At 58.4% G+C, this 13,517-nt stretch overlaps 3 protein-coding genes across 6 annotated transcripts; 2 read left to right on the forward strand and 1 right to left on the reverse strand.

Moving 5' to 3' along the window:
* The first annotated feature begins 36 nt into the window (after positions 1-36).
* NEURL2 (neuralized E3 ubiquitin protein ligase 2) lies at positions 37-4,061 on the forward strand. Of its 3 annotated transcripts, none has more exons than XM_075917073.1 (2): positions 37-936; positions 3,670-4,061. In XM_075917073.1, exons 1-2 carry the CDS (start codon positions 180-182, stop codon positions 3,783-3,785), a joined length of 873 nt encoding a protein of 290 aa, XP_075773188.1. In that variant the 5' UTR covers positions 37-179; the 3' UTR covers positions 3,786-4,061. The 3 variants fall into 3 exon arrangements, with proteins under 3 accessions (XP_075773188.1, XP_075773189.1, XP_006127231.3); XM_075917074.1 differs by having other exon boundaries at positions 37-841; XM_006127169.3 differs by having other exon boundaries at positions 37-837.
* Positions 4,062-4,194: 133 nt separating this feature from the next.
* SPATA25 (spermatogenesis associated 25) lies at positions 4,195-7,161 on the forward strand. Its single transcript, XM_025186690.2, has 2 exons — positions 4,195-5,071; positions 6,356-7,161. Exons 1-2 carry the CDS (start codon positions 4,954-4,956, stop codon positions 7,159-7,161), a joined length of 924 nt encoding a protein of 307 aa, XP_025042475.2. The 5' UTR covers positions 4,195-4,953.
* Positions 6,572-12,319, reverse strand: ZSWIM1 (zinc finger SWIM-type containing 1). Of its 2 annotated transcripts, none has more exons than XM_075917068.1 (2): positions 11,888-12,319; positions 6,572-11,135 (listed from the first exon to the last, which is right to left on the reverse strand). In XM_075917068.1, exon 2 carries the CDS (start codon positions 11,066-11,068, stop codon positions 9,197-9,199), a length of 1,872 nt encoding a protein of 623 aa, XP_075773183.1. In that variant the 5' UTR covers positions 11,069-11,135; positions 11,888-12,319; the 3' UTR covers positions 6,572-9,196. The 2 variants fall into 2 exon arrangements, with proteins under 2 accessions (XP_075773183.1, XP_075773184.1); XM_075917069.1 differs by having other exon boundaries at positions 6,572-10,910; positions 11,888-11,974.
* Positions 12,320-13,517: the final 1,198 nt, after the last annotated feature.

Here is a 13,517-nt window from a genome sequence, read left to right on the forward strand (position 1 = left end):
GCGCGGGCGCAGCGCCGCCTGGCGGAGGGTCCGGGGAGCACGTGCTCCTCGTCGAGCCCGGCCCAGGGGGCGGGGGCGGTGCTGCCCCCCGGCCTGCCCGGCGGCGCTAGGACCCGGGCGCGGCCGCCCCGCGCCCCCTGGCCAGGGCCCCCGCTAAAAATAGGCGCAGAGCGCCCGGCATGGCCGCTGCCCGCTTCCACCCGGTGCACGGCGCCAACGTGCGCCTGGACCCCTCCGGCACGCGGGCCACGCGCGTGGCGAGCTTCGCCCACGGGCTGTGCTTCAGCCGCGAGCCCCTGGGGCCGGGGCAGCTCTTCCTGGTGGAGATCGAGGAGAAGGAGCCGGGCTGGTGCGGCCACTTGCGCGTGGGGCTCACGGCGCACGACCCGGCGGGGCTGCGGGTGCCGGAGTATTCGCTGCCCGACCTGGCCAGCATGGGGGACACGTGGGTCTTTGCCATCACCAGGCACCACAACCGAGTTGCGCGCGAGGGCGGGGAGGCCCGGGTGCGAGGCTTCCTCTCGGAGCCCTACCTGCGCATAGAGCAGGTCCGGGTCCCCCGGGACAAGCTGGTGGGCCGCAGCAGGCCCGGCCGGTACAGCCACATCCTGGATGACTTGTACAAGACGAACGCGCTGCCCCCGACGGCCCGGCGCAGCCGGATCGGGGTGCTCTACGCCCCCCGGGCGGACGGGACGGCAGACATGCACATCGTCATCAATGGCGAGGACATGGGGCCGAGTGCCAGGAACCTCCCTGCCGCCCGCCCACTCTACGCGGTGATCGATGTCTTTGCTTCAACCAAGAGCGTCCGTGTCATCCAAGTGGAATATGGCCGTAGGTATTTGTGTGTCGCCCTCCCTGCAGAACCCTTCTGGACAGACACCCCTGCTGCCCCCACCCGTGCTGGATCAATAGAGCCCTGCAAATCTGCAGGTATCCGCTTTATAGCTGCAGGTGTCCATTTGCGCCTGGGATAGCCACAGCTCAGTTCTGCATTTGCACACGGCTCAGGCTATGGATCCGAGCTCAGGCTGAGCAGAGTTGTGGGGCTCAAAAAACCTACATGAATCCAGTAAGTTAAATGTCTCAGCCTCAACAGGCCCAGGCTCTAATACGGTGCTGGGCCAACGCGACCGGTGGATTAGACAGGAGAACGCTCGGCCTGCCGCACACAACTTCCGCCCTGAACATCAGCCCTGGTCCCCCAGACCAAGTGGTGTCCTAATACCCACTTCTCTCCCCTCCCGTGGCCCTGCCCTCTCCCTCTTCTGGACCCCTGGCCTCATGCCCTGCAGTCCTGGGCTCTCACCTCTGGGTCCTGAGCTCCACAGTTCTAGTCTCTGCTGCCCTGCCCTGCCCCCCTCTAATCTCTGAGCTGCCACCTGCTCCCGTGTTGGTGACACTTCTGAGGTGGGAGCAGCCTGGTGAGGCAATTGTGGCCGGAGGTTCAGGTGCACTGAGCCGGGTGCTGCCATGGGCTGTGGGACATCCAGGGAAGTTGACGGCTGGGGGAATGCTGCCATCCAGCCCGTGGTGGTAAAATCACGTGCATGGCACAGTGCTCAGTGCCCCTTGAGTGAAAGGAATTTAGTGTCAAACTCTTAATGAGACACAGGCCATGTCACAAAAGCCACCCCGCTCATTAGCCACCTCAGCTGCACTAGCAGAGGCCAAGGCCTAAGCGAGACAAGGAGACATCAACTGATGTTAATGGCTAGTAACAAAGGCTGGGCTGGCTGTCTTGTCACACAGGCACCAGGGCTCGCTGGCTGGCAGCTGGAGTCGAGCTGTGAGGCCATGTACAACCCTAAAAGAAAGCCAAAGAATAGCAGCATAGGGGAAGTCTCACTGGCTTAAAGTTCAGATTATTTGGGCACCAAGGCTGAAACCCAGTGGGTTTTCTGGGAGTTGTTTTGCGTCAGTCCCGTGACCAGCCGGCCGCCGGGCGGTACAGTGTGCTCTGCTATGCAGGATTTGCAGTGGGAGGAGGAGATTCTGAACAGGGCTCATGCATGTGCAATCATCCATCGTTTAACCTACTGTGCTCTTCGGTACAAAGCAGGCAAAGTACCCCTGTCCTGGGCACACCTTTCGGGGAAGGCCTGTGTGCTAAGTATCTTTGTCCCATCAGTCCTCCCGGCTGGAAGCTGTTGGGGGCAGTTGCGGTACCAGGCAGGTTGCCTCAGGATTAGGGGGACCCTCAGTCCCATTTTTACCAGGACAGTCTCTTATTTAAGCCCGCCTCCTGGCATCCCCACTTTTTACAAAAATGAGCAACTGGCCCATGCCTCCCCTGCTGCGGGGGGGAGGGAGGAGAAGAGCTGCCAGTGCTCAGGGCTTCAGCCTCACGGCAGGGGGCAGAGCTGCTGGAACTTGGGGCTCCAGTGACTGAACCCCAAGACCGGCAGCATGCTGTGGGGTGGAACTTCATCCCCGCAGTGGAGGAAGGAGGGCAGGGAGCCATTGGCACTCAGCGCTTCAGCTGCTGGAGCCCCACGTCCTGGCAGCTGCCCGCCCCCACTGTGCGGCTGAAGGCCCGAGTGCCGGCAGCCCCCTCCCAGGGCTAGATCTCTGAGCACCTGGTGTCTCGTGTGTGGCACAGGGAATATGGCCCCTACTGAGGCTGTGCTCTAGGGCTTCGTAAGGCAGCTGGAACCGATGCAGGAAGCAGACTGGCTGGTCTCAGTTGAGGCAGGGCTCCAGCTCTGCAGCGCTAGCCCAGCACCCAGAGAGACGTTTTACTGCCCTGCCGGCTCACCCGCTTACAGAGTAAACAGAGAAGCTGCTGCCACTGGCACTGCGGGGCTATTCAGGGCCAGGGACGGGAGGAAGCTTTTCCTGCAGATTGCTACAGACACTTCTTACCGAGTGCCCTGGTCACAACAACCCCACGTGTCCAAGTTCAGGGAAACAACCCAACTGTCTGGAAATACTGCCAAGGTCAGAGGCAGCCTCCCCGCAGGCGTAGGCTCATCCTGCACCACTGCCCTCTCCTCAGGGAGGGGCTGAGCAGGGCTCTGTCCCAGGGGCTGCTCCCCAAGGCCTTACCAAAGTGTCAGAAGCAGCGTTTATCTCCTGTATTGAGTCTTAAAAGCCCCCCGAGGGGGAAGCTGGTAGGACTATGGGGGGGGAGGCAGAGCCTGCAGCGCAGGAACCCTGCTCTGAGGGACCAGAGAAGTCACTGATTAAAGCAGCTCCAGACGCTGCTGAGAAACACCAGCCAGAGCCCAGAGGGACCCGCGCTCACAGGCTGCCTGCGTGCCCACACGGGTGCCATGGGCTCAGTGTTTAGATAAAGGAACGGGGCCTTTTCCACGGCACCAGCCCAGGCACGGAACCGCGCTCCCGCCTGTACCAGAGGCTGGAAGGGGAAGCGCTTCCCTGTCCCGCTCATGCTGCGAGTCTCAGCAGAGCCCCCCAAGGGGCAGTCCGAGGCACCCGGCAGGAGCCCAGCCCCAGGGTAACTAGCAGGCAGGCCTCTGGGAGGCGCAATGGCGGCTGCCTCTGAAGCAGACTGAGCTGCTGCCGTCCCAGAACAAACCACCTGCCAGGGTCACTGGCCCAGTAGCTCTTCTCTTCTGCCCGCCCCCGCCCTGCCTCCCACGCGTGGGGGGGTCAGATGCCCTCAGAGCAGCAAGCTCAGCATCTTCCCTCCCTTCCTTCCAGTGCCGTCCCTGCAGACCCTCTGCCGGCTGGTCATCCAGAAGCACATTGTCCACCGCTTGGCCATGGATGGGCTGGACCTGCCGCCGCTCTTGAAGGACTTCTGCAAATATGAATGAGGTGGCAAGGGCTGCTCCCGTGCGCCGCTCCTGCCAGTGATGGAGAACGGCCTTCCCAAGAGGGGCCACGAGTGCTCCTCCATCTTCACCCCCAGACTCGTCGGAGCAAGGGGCCCTCGGCAGTTACCGCACCGAGCCACATGGTGCCGCGGAAGCGTGCAGTGCCACAAACCACTGGCATGGCAGGGCCTGCAGCCCAGTCAGTAGCAGCACGGGGGTCCCTGTTCCACAATGCTGTTCTAGAGATCACAGGGTAATAAAGAGCTTCCCAAGCAAGTTGCTGGGAGTGGTGTGGCCGGGGGCCTCGGGTTCCACCTGGCGACGGGGAGGAGGTAGCATGGGACATCCCCGCGGGGTGCCAGCTGCTGTCAGCCCCTGCACAGCCCCAGCGGGGATAAACCTGCCCTGGGAAACGGGGCTGGGGGTGCTCACGGCTCATCGGCCCCAGCGCAAGTTCAAAGGGACAATCCCGGTAACTCAGGAGCCCAGGCTACTTCCTCCAGGCAGGGGCCTCCGAGCCACTGGAAGTGGAACAGGGGGAGCTGGGCAGCTGGACCCCCCCAGTCTGTGCCCACGTGGGTGGGCGAATTCCCTGCCTCGTGGCACACGGCACCTCCATGGAGAGGGACGGGCTGAGAACTGGGGCACCAGCAGGCAGGGGCCTCCGAGCCACTGGAAGTGAAACAGGGGGAGCTGGGCAGCTAGTCCCCCCCAGTCTGTGCCCACGTGGGTGGGCGAATTCCCTGCCTCGTGGCACACGGCACCTCCGTGGAGAGGGACGGGCTGAGAACTGGGGCACCAGCAGGCAGGGGCCTCCGAGCCACTGGAAGTGAAACAGGGGGAGCTGGGCAGCTGGTACCCCCCCCAGTCTGTGCCCACGTGGGTGGGCGAATTCCCTGCCTCGTGGCACACGACACCTCCGTGGAGAGGGACGGGCTGAGAACTGGGGCACCAGCAGGCAGGGGCCTCCGAGCCACTGGAAGTGAAACAGGGGGAGCTGGGCAGCTGGTACCCCCCCCAGTCTGTGCCCACGTGGGTGGGCGAATTCCCTGCCTCGTGGCACACGGCACCTCCGTGGAGAGGGACGGGCTGAGAACTGGGGCACCAGCAGGCAGGGGCCCAGCGACCAGTGTGAGGTCAGGCCAGGCCCTGTGATGCTGGTTCTAGAATGGGGAGGGCAAGGCTGGGATATTACGGGGGAAGAGGCACCAGCCTGATTCCGCCATTGGCAATGTCCTGTTTCGTGAAGGGAACCGCTTCGTCGGGGCTTGTGCCTCCCCCGCAAGGTAACGGCCTTTCCTGCCGCCACGGGAGCACGCGCACAGAAACCAGAACGTGGTTGGCAGGCGCCAGGGAGCTGCTGCCCAGCAGATTTACCCATCAAGTAGGAGACGCAGAGTTAAGGGCTCCTCCGTCACAAGCCCCACTTCCTCCAGAGACCCAAATCCAGAGCCACCCTGCGGTGGCATGTAAACAGGACATGAGTGTATCGTCCTGCTCTCACCACTCCCTGCTGTGGCCCGGCCTGGTTCTCCCAGCTCACGCCTAGCTGCCCTGCAAACCCAAACCCCATATTATCCTGTTGGAGCCTCCCCATGACTCAGCTCTACCCCTCCGTCCCAATCTGCATGGGGGTGACTCCACCACCCTCCCCAGCCCTAGCTGCAGTTGAGCTGGTCCATTTTTACAGATCATCTACCTCTGGGGGGGTCAGCGTCACAGGGGTTCTCACACTTGTGATACTGCCACCCTCCAGGGGCTCGGGACCCAGTTTGAGAAACGCGGCCCTACCAGGTCTGCAGGGCCTTCCTTGTTCAGTTCCCTGCCTGACAGCCCCAGAATGAACAGAGCACTGGCCAAACGGTAACTAACGCTCTCCACCCTACGGGGGAGGCCGAGAGCCTCAAGCCACACGCCTTCCTTTCCCTGGAAACAGCCAGCCGCCCATGAGGACCAGTTCTTTGCAGCCTGCCCGCCAAGCCCACCAATGCCGGGGCAGGGCTCTCACTGAAAACGGGGCCTTGCTCCGAACAGGAGAGGTACGGCCGGGATGCAGGTGCCAGTGCACCTCACGGTCATGAAGGCACGTGGCTTCCAGCCCATAGGGCGGAGTGGGACGCAGGACAGTGCCTCCTGAGCCCTGCAACAGGAATGAAAATTACAGCTCTGGCCTCGTTCCTCTGATGCCAATTCTCTTAGGAAAGATGTTGACTCAAAAATAGTGGTGACTTATTTCCAGTGCTGCCTGTGGAAAGGTGCCTGTACCGGACAGCCACAGGCTTTGGATGCAGTGGAAATCCTGGGACAAACGATGCGAATCGTGCATCAGTTCACCACTATGCGACTTCCTGCACGTCAGGCAGCCATTTCGGAACCCGCAGGCCTCAGAGCGCAGTACCCAGCGCTGGGGTGCACCATGAACACCAACATGCTCCGTAGGGAGCACGAGTCCCCAGGAAAGCACAGCCCCAGGTGTCAGTGAATGAACAGCTGCTTAGCCAGAACCCTGCCTCGGCCCCAGCAGATACTCAGTCTGGTCCTACACGTTCTCTGTTCCCTTCCCCCCACAGATGCCAGCCGACCACTCCAACTGGTACAGAGCAATCTACTGAGTGTCTATCACTCTGGGGAGACGCCTCCTGCTGCTGCGGTCTTGGTGCCAGGCGTGCTCAGAAGGACAGTGCAGAAGAGCGCAGCCCCTTCACACCTAGAGGCGTCCCTGCTGTATCAGGAGAAGGCACTAAAGCAGCCTTGTAGTGGTGCCCAGCAGTGTGCAAGGTTCCCTCTCAGCAGCAGACTGCGGTACAGGGATGCCAGGTGGGAGTCTCACAGTGGACACTACTGTGGAAGATATTCTAGAAAGTTTCCCCAGCATCAGCACTGTGAGATCTCGGGATGGGATTATCCAGCTGAACGAGGCAGAGACGAGCCATGCGGCCCCCCTGGCATGTGTCCGAGTGCCTCTGTGAAAGGATACCCTCCAACCCAACACAGGAGTGGGCAGCACTTTGGGGAGCTGGGCAGCCCAGGGGGCGACTTCCCACGAGCCACCTGTGGATTTCCTCCTGCAGGTACTTTTCTCATGCCCGTCAGTCTCAGTAAGAACAGAGGGGGGCAGTCAGTGCAGAGCCCTCCCCCCGACATCTGCATCCTCACGCTTGCCATGATGATCGCGGGCATCCCCACAGTGCCTGTGCCAGGGATTAGAGAGGAGGATCTAATCAGAGCTGCACAGAACTTCATGACAGAGAATCCAGAGCCCAGTGCTCAAGGGGAGAGAAGTCCAAAAAGGAGAGGGGACACACGGCTGTGGAAGACAGACGGACAGAGGAAGAGACCAGACAGAGGCTTCCAGCCCCCTTCCGTAGCACTTTGAGAAGTAAAGCCAAGGAGAAATGTGCGATTCCAAACAAAGAACATTTGACGCTAGATTTACATACAAGGAGTTTATAGGACAGGCCGCTAGCTCAAAAGGAAATACCTGACCATACAGGAGTTCTGCTCTTCTGACTGGAGTGTTGATTCTGATGTTAAATGGTGAATGAGCTATTGAGCCAAACAAAAGCACCCAAACAAAGCACACACAATTGATGTAGAGTAACAGAGAGTAGCCGTGTTCGCCTGATCTTGGCAAAACAAAGAAAGCAGTCGTGTAGCACTTTAAAGACTAACAAGATGGTTTAGTAGGTGATGAGCTTTCGTGGGACAGATCTGAGGAAGTGGATCTGCCCCACGAAAGCTCATCACCTAATAAACCATCTTGTTAGTCTTTACAGTGCTACGCGACTGCTTTCTTTGTTTTACAATTTGATGTGACATGGATAAACCAGGCTAAGCTAGGGTGGGACAAATTACTGACCTAAATAGCACTTTCTGTCCCTCGCCACTCCCTCTGGCTGGCACAGGAAATTCTATCTACAGCCGCCTGGCCCCAGGCTCTCTTTGCACAGAGAGGGACTATGCACCAGCCCATCCCAATAGGCCCAGGTCGTGCAGCTGCTCTTCCAGGCAGGTTTGCTCTCTCCTTTCCACGCCCCTTTTGTCTCCCATCACTGTTTGTTTTCCAGCAGCTCTGTCAGATTTACGGGAGCAGTAATTAGTTCCCCTCCCAGGCCAGTGACACGAGCTGGTAGGGGACAGAGGGCAGGTTTCTGTGGGATTACGGGCAGCTGCCATAACCAGCCAAACCACTTCAGTGCTCTTAGCAGAGGGTGCCAGCAGCAGCTCCCTAGTAGCGTGGGTTGCTACCTGTGGGGCCTGGCAGCTTCTTAACAAGCAGGCTCAGTTAAACAACCGGAAGCAATGAAGTGAGAAAAGATGTGGTATCACACCAAGGCCTGACTTCACGTGAGCAAATCCTGCTCTGCCAGCTGAGGGAAGGCCCATGTCACTAGGACAGAACAGGGAAGCACAGGCTGGCTCAGATACACTCACGCATCCCAGCACTTGGGATTGAGGGTTAACTGGTAAGTGTTGCCTTAGTGGCCTGCTTCATAGGGTAACTGGTAAATGGGTGCCTGGCCCAGCCAGAACAGTCCCCCACCTGCGGCACAGCAAGCCCTGCTGGAGCAGCCAGGCCAGGCCCACTGCGCCACAGGCAGGGGGCTGTCCAGTGCCCCTCCTGCCTCTGGCGGGTGGTTAATGGGTTAAACCTATCGCTTAACCGGGTAACAATTGACACAGGATTTTACATTAAGCATGTTAAAATATGGAGAATCAGCTACTCAAGTAGTTGATGGGGGGGAAGGGAGGGAAGAGAGAAACACCTGATTTCCCCTGCTGCGGCTCTGCAGTGTCAATGTAGGAGCCCGGCTTCCAGTCCCAGATGCTGTGCCTCTGCCTCCCCTGCCCTCCCATAGAGACGGTGCTGGGCGGAACTGGCTCCCCCCTGCACCCGCTCCTGCTCCCCCCTTGCTGCCTCTCCTAGAGGCAGCAAGGGGAGGGGAGAAGTGACTAGTCGAGCACTGATTCGACTAGTCACTGGCATCCCTATTTTACATCCCTACCTGGAACCAACCACATGAGCCTTGCAGCAACAGAGAGCAAAGGGATCCCATGAAGGTCTGAATATATGAGCCATGGCTCAGGCACCTTAGTCCCAGGCTATTAACTTCCTTCCCCAATCCACTCCTAGGAGTGTTTCCCGTGGGCTGGCCCAGAGACAGAATTCGTACGCACGCTTACGGGCAAGGGGAAGTCTATTGGCTGAACACGTTCGGGATCTTAAGCCAAAGGGGAAACCACCAGGATGCCGATTTAAGGCTCACATTCATATCACTTTAAGGAGAAAAGAATGGAAGACATACCACGGGAGTAACTGCATTTAAACAGACACCTCACTTCTCCCCGAGCCACAGAAAGCGGGAGAGTCACAGGCTGAGAGCAGGGGCATGGAACTCTCCAGTTCTGAGCTACAGCTTCACCTGAACATAAGGACCGATCCAGCTGTCGGCCAATTCTCGGAGCGTGCTGTACCTCCGCTCAAACTCCTCACTGCTGCAGTGAGTAAGAAGCCGGCTAATCTCCGCTGTAAGAAAGGACACTGCTAAGGATTTATCTAGAGACTCATTCCAGGAGCTTTTCAGAACCTCCAAGAGGCCATCGGTACCATTTTGCTCTGCTTGAGAGACGTTAGGTTCCTTTTGCCATTGCTTGCTGAGCATCTCTGGCTCTAAAACCTTCTTATCAGAGTTCAACACAGCCAGGATGTGCCTGCAGGGCAGCTGGAAAGCCTGGCGGAAGTGGCAAGTGCAGCTTTTCAATCCCCTTTGCTGCACTTTGTGGGTGTCTTCGAGGATCTGTATATTGACTATGTCTTCATTGGTGCCCATTAGCTGCACAGACTTCTGTGCCACTGCAAACTCGTTCAAGCACAGTCTGGCTGCAGGCTCTGTGCAAATGTCTCTCAGTGACTGCCTGATGCGGTCTTCAGTCTCTTGGTTACATTCCACATCTTGGCCACTTTTGGAGTCTTCAGTGATGATCTCTACTTTAATTTCATGGGGTAAATGATCTAAGGGGCTCGGAGGATTTGCTAGCTGGTTCTGAAGAAGCAGGGGGTTCTGAGGTGTGGGCAAAGGGTTCTGAAGAACCACCATGGAATTTGAAAGGGAATTCTGACCTGGCCATATTTGATGAGCTGCTGTGAGATTCAGAGAAACTGAAGGAGAATGCTGAGCTGACTGGTTCTGAAAAGGGAAGACCTGAGGGGCTGACGATTGGTTCTGAAGAAGCAGGGGGCTCTGCGGAGCAGGCAGGGGATGCGGAATTAAAACCAGAGGATTTGGAATGGACTTCTGACCTGGCCATTTCTGATTAGCTGTTGTGAGACTGGGAGAAACTGGTGGAGAACTCTGAGCTGGGTGGTTCTGAAGAGCTATTTGGGGGTTGTGAGAGGTTGTTGGTGAGTGCTCAGCTGGTACGCTCTGAAAGACTGTCTCAGTAGACGTGGTACTACTCAGAGGGTTAACAGAGAACAGCACAGCATCAGGGGGCCTCTTTGAAACACAGTTCTGGTAGTGTTTTGCCAGAGAAGTGATGCAGGTTTCCAGAGACAGTCCAGTGCAGAAGACTTGGCTTAAGCCCCGTGTGATGATCTCCAAGTCTTTAAAATACTGATTGCATTCCATCCAATTCCTCCATCTATGCATAGCCCATATCTTGTCATTAAGAAGCCAGTGAGTATGAAGCTGGGGAAGCAAATCAGGCTTCACAAAGTCACTCAGAATGGTGTGCATCATTCTCAGGTTGCTTTCAGTGGCTGCACACATAGTGTTCCTCAAAGCATTTAAGATCAGTCTCTCGGAGATGCATTCCAAAGACATCTGATGAATCTTCTGCTGCAGGTGCTTGCACACGTGGAAAACAGAAAGCTGCACCTCTGCAGATGGGAATGCTTCAGAAAGAGTTTGCAACAATCTAAAGTGTGGATCTACCAGAAAGGTCTTAATTTTCCTCCACTCAGGGTTGAAGGCCTTGAAGGTCCTATACATGTGAGCCAGGCTTTCTGCAGTTTCTTTGGCTGGGACAGCAAAATGAATGACCTTTGTCATCTCCCCTGGCAGCTTCAGGAAAGGGCCATCCACCATGAACACATACAGAGCTTTGCCACTGGGGCTGTGGGTTCTGTGGATGAAGACAACATCAGGAAAATGCACAAATATGTTTCTCATGAGAACGGTCTGGAAGCTGATGGAATCCAGCTGAGAGTTTTTATCTAACTGGTAGGCCACAAGCGAGCCGCAGTCAAAGCTCAGCAGCTCCTTCACGGTGTCCAGGGCCATGGCTCTTTATGGGGGCAGCGACCCTGGGGAGGATTCACCTCAGGCTGCTGCGCCACGTGGCTCAGGCCTGTGGGAGAAGGGGAGAACATAAGAACAGCCAGACGGGGTCAGGCCAAAGGTCCATCCAGCCCAGCGTCCTGTCTGATGACAGTGGCCCATGCCAGGTGCCCCAGAGGAGTGAACCGAACAGGGAATGATCAAGCGATCTCTCTCCTGCCATCCAGCTCCACTCTCTGACACACAGAGCTGGGGACACCGTTCCTACCCAGCCTGGCTAAGAGCCATTGATCGACTTAACCTCCATGAATGTATCTAGTTCTCAACCCTGTTCTAGTCCTGCCTTCACAGCCTCCTCAGGCAAGGAGTTCCACAGGTTGACTAGCTGAGTGACAGGTGTGCAGCCACCGCTCCCTGCATGCACTGCGGCGGCCGGGAAGGGGGGGTGGTCAGAGGCAGCACCGTGTCCCGGCATGCACTGCGACGGGGGGGGGGGGAGACGCCCTGTCCCGGCATGCACTCCGACGGCGGGGGGGGGGGGGGGAAGGCGCCCTGTCCCGGCATGCACTGCGACGACGGGGGGGGGCGCCCTGTCCCGGCATGCACTGCGACGGCGGGGGGGGGGGGCGCGCCCTGTCCCGGCATGCCCTGCGACGGCGGGGGGGGAGGAGGCGCCCTGTCCCGGCATGCACTGCGACGGCGGGGGGGGGGGGAGGAGGCGCCCTGTCCCGGCATGCACTGCGACGGCCCTGCCGGGGTCTCCGCACAGAGCCAGAAAGCTTCGGCGTGTCCCGCTCCCCGGGCCCGCCCCGCCTCTCTCACCTCAGCGCGGCGCCGCCATCTTCACTCCTCTCCTCGCTTGGGGCATGACTGACAAGCCAACCCACCAATCATCAAGCGGCGGGTCCGCAACCCCAGCCAATCAGAAGAGACCCCGACATCCCTCTGGCGAATCCACCTATGAGGGTAGAGAGAGGAGGGACGACTAGCCAATAAGAGTACAGCAAGCCGTGAGCCGGAGTCTGGGCTCCATGGTTACCCGTCTTCCAATAGGAGCGGCCGAGAGACTCTCAGCACGCTTCCCTGGCGCCCGGCCCAATAGCGTTCCACCTTAAGCGGCCCACACAGCGCAGGGCTGTCACGTGACGGCACTGCTGGGCCAGGTCATGTGACACACCCTCCTCTCCCCTTCCCAGGGGAGAGCGAAGCTGGCTCAGTGCCCAGGCCACTCCCCCAGCTTGGGCGGGCTAAGAGCAAGGGGAGATCCCCGCCAGCCCTGCCCCCGCCTGTCCACAGACCCACCCTGTTCTGCCCTTCCCCTCCCCAGGCCAGAGAATCTGTCATCGCCCTAGGCCCGCAGCCTGGGTGAGATCTGCCCACCCGAGGGGAGTGGGGGAACTGGAACTCCTCCAGAGGCAAATGCTGTCTGGGTGCTGGGGCTTCCCTATGGGAACTTGTGCCATGGAGCAAGAGCTTCCCTCACCCTGCCTACCCACCCTGTTGTCCTGTCAGGGAACAGGATGGGGCACAGGGGCTGCCTCGGCTCTGAGCCTGTGCAGCGGTCTCGCTTGACCTCTTGTGCAATGCTGTTCATCCTGAAAATTAATTGGCGTAATGGCATCATGCAAGAGGGTTTTTGTTGTGCAAGAAGGGGCAGTGTAGACAGCTCCTTCTGCAGCAAGAGCCTCTTCTGCAAAAATGATGGCTCATTAGTGTGACGTAGTGGGGGTACTTGCTGGGCTGTGGTGACCTCTGCTGTCTGGAGCAAGACCCATCAGGGAAAACCTTATTATGCAAAAGTACCATACCAGTTGAACCAGCCTACCCCCCATGGGGAGAAACAAAAGGAGGTGGAAGGCTGCCCTGGCTGGGGGCAGGGCTGGGAGAGGTAGAGTTAGTTCCTGTCTGGAAAGCAGGGGAGAAGGAGCTGGGGAGAGGGGCTGGGACTCCCCCATCTCAAGGGGGGGCACTGAGGCCTCTTAGCCCCAGTTCCTGTAACCAGATTACATCTGTGCTGTATCCTGGAGGAGCAATAAACCATCCTCAATTCCACTGGCTGGTGGAGTCTGTCTGTGCCATTTTGGGGTGCAGGAGATGGGGGACCCCCAACGCGCCATCACAATTAGCTATGCAAATGAGGGTCAGCGATATGCCACACAGCCTCATTTGCATATTTCTGGCACAAGAAGCTGTGCGTGTAGACATAGGATAAGGAGGAAGGAACAATCAGTTTCACACATACAGAATGGGAAGCGACTGTCTGGGAAGGAATATGGCAGAAAGGGATCTAGGGGTTAGAGTGGACCACAAGTTGAATATGAGTCAGCAGTGTGATGCCGTTGCAAAGAAAGCAAACATGATTCTGGGCTGCGTTAACAGGAGTGTTGTGAGCAAGACATGAGAAGTCATTCTTTTGCTCTACTCTGCACTGGTTAGACATCAATTGGAGTAT

This window comes from Pelodiscus sinensis, unplaced genomic scaffold (genome assembly GCF_049634645.1).
Source record: "Pelodiscus sinensis isolate JC-2024 unplaced genomic scaffold, ASM4963464v1 ctg149, whole genome shotgun sequence".
NCBI lineage: Eukaryota > Metazoa > Chordata > Testudines > Trionychidae > Pelodiscus > Pelodiscus sinensis.

Excerpts from the sequence above, each read along its gene's own strand:
- ZSWIM1 (XM_075917068.1), bottom strand. The coding sequence starts at position 11,068 with ATGGCCCTGGACACCGTGAAGGAGCTGCTGAGCTTTGACTGCGGCTCG.
- SPATA25 (XM_025186690.2), top strand. The coding sequence starts at position 4,954 with ATGGGGAGGGCAAGGCTGGGATATTACGGGGGAAGAGGCACCAGCCTG. Across the intron at positions 5,072-6,355 it reads GCTTGTGCCTCCCCCGCAAG|ATGCCAGCCGACCACTCCAA; the intron begins GTAACGGCCTTT and ends TTCCCCCCACAG.
- NEURL2 (XM_075917073.1), top strand. The coding sequence starts at position 180 with ATGGCCGCTGCCCGCTTCCACCCGGTGCACGGCGCCAACGTGCGCCTG. Across the intron at positions 937-3,669 it reads AGAGCCCTGCAAATCTGCAG|TGCCGTCCCTGCAGACCCTC; the intron begins GTATCCGCTTTA and ends CCTTCCTTCCAG.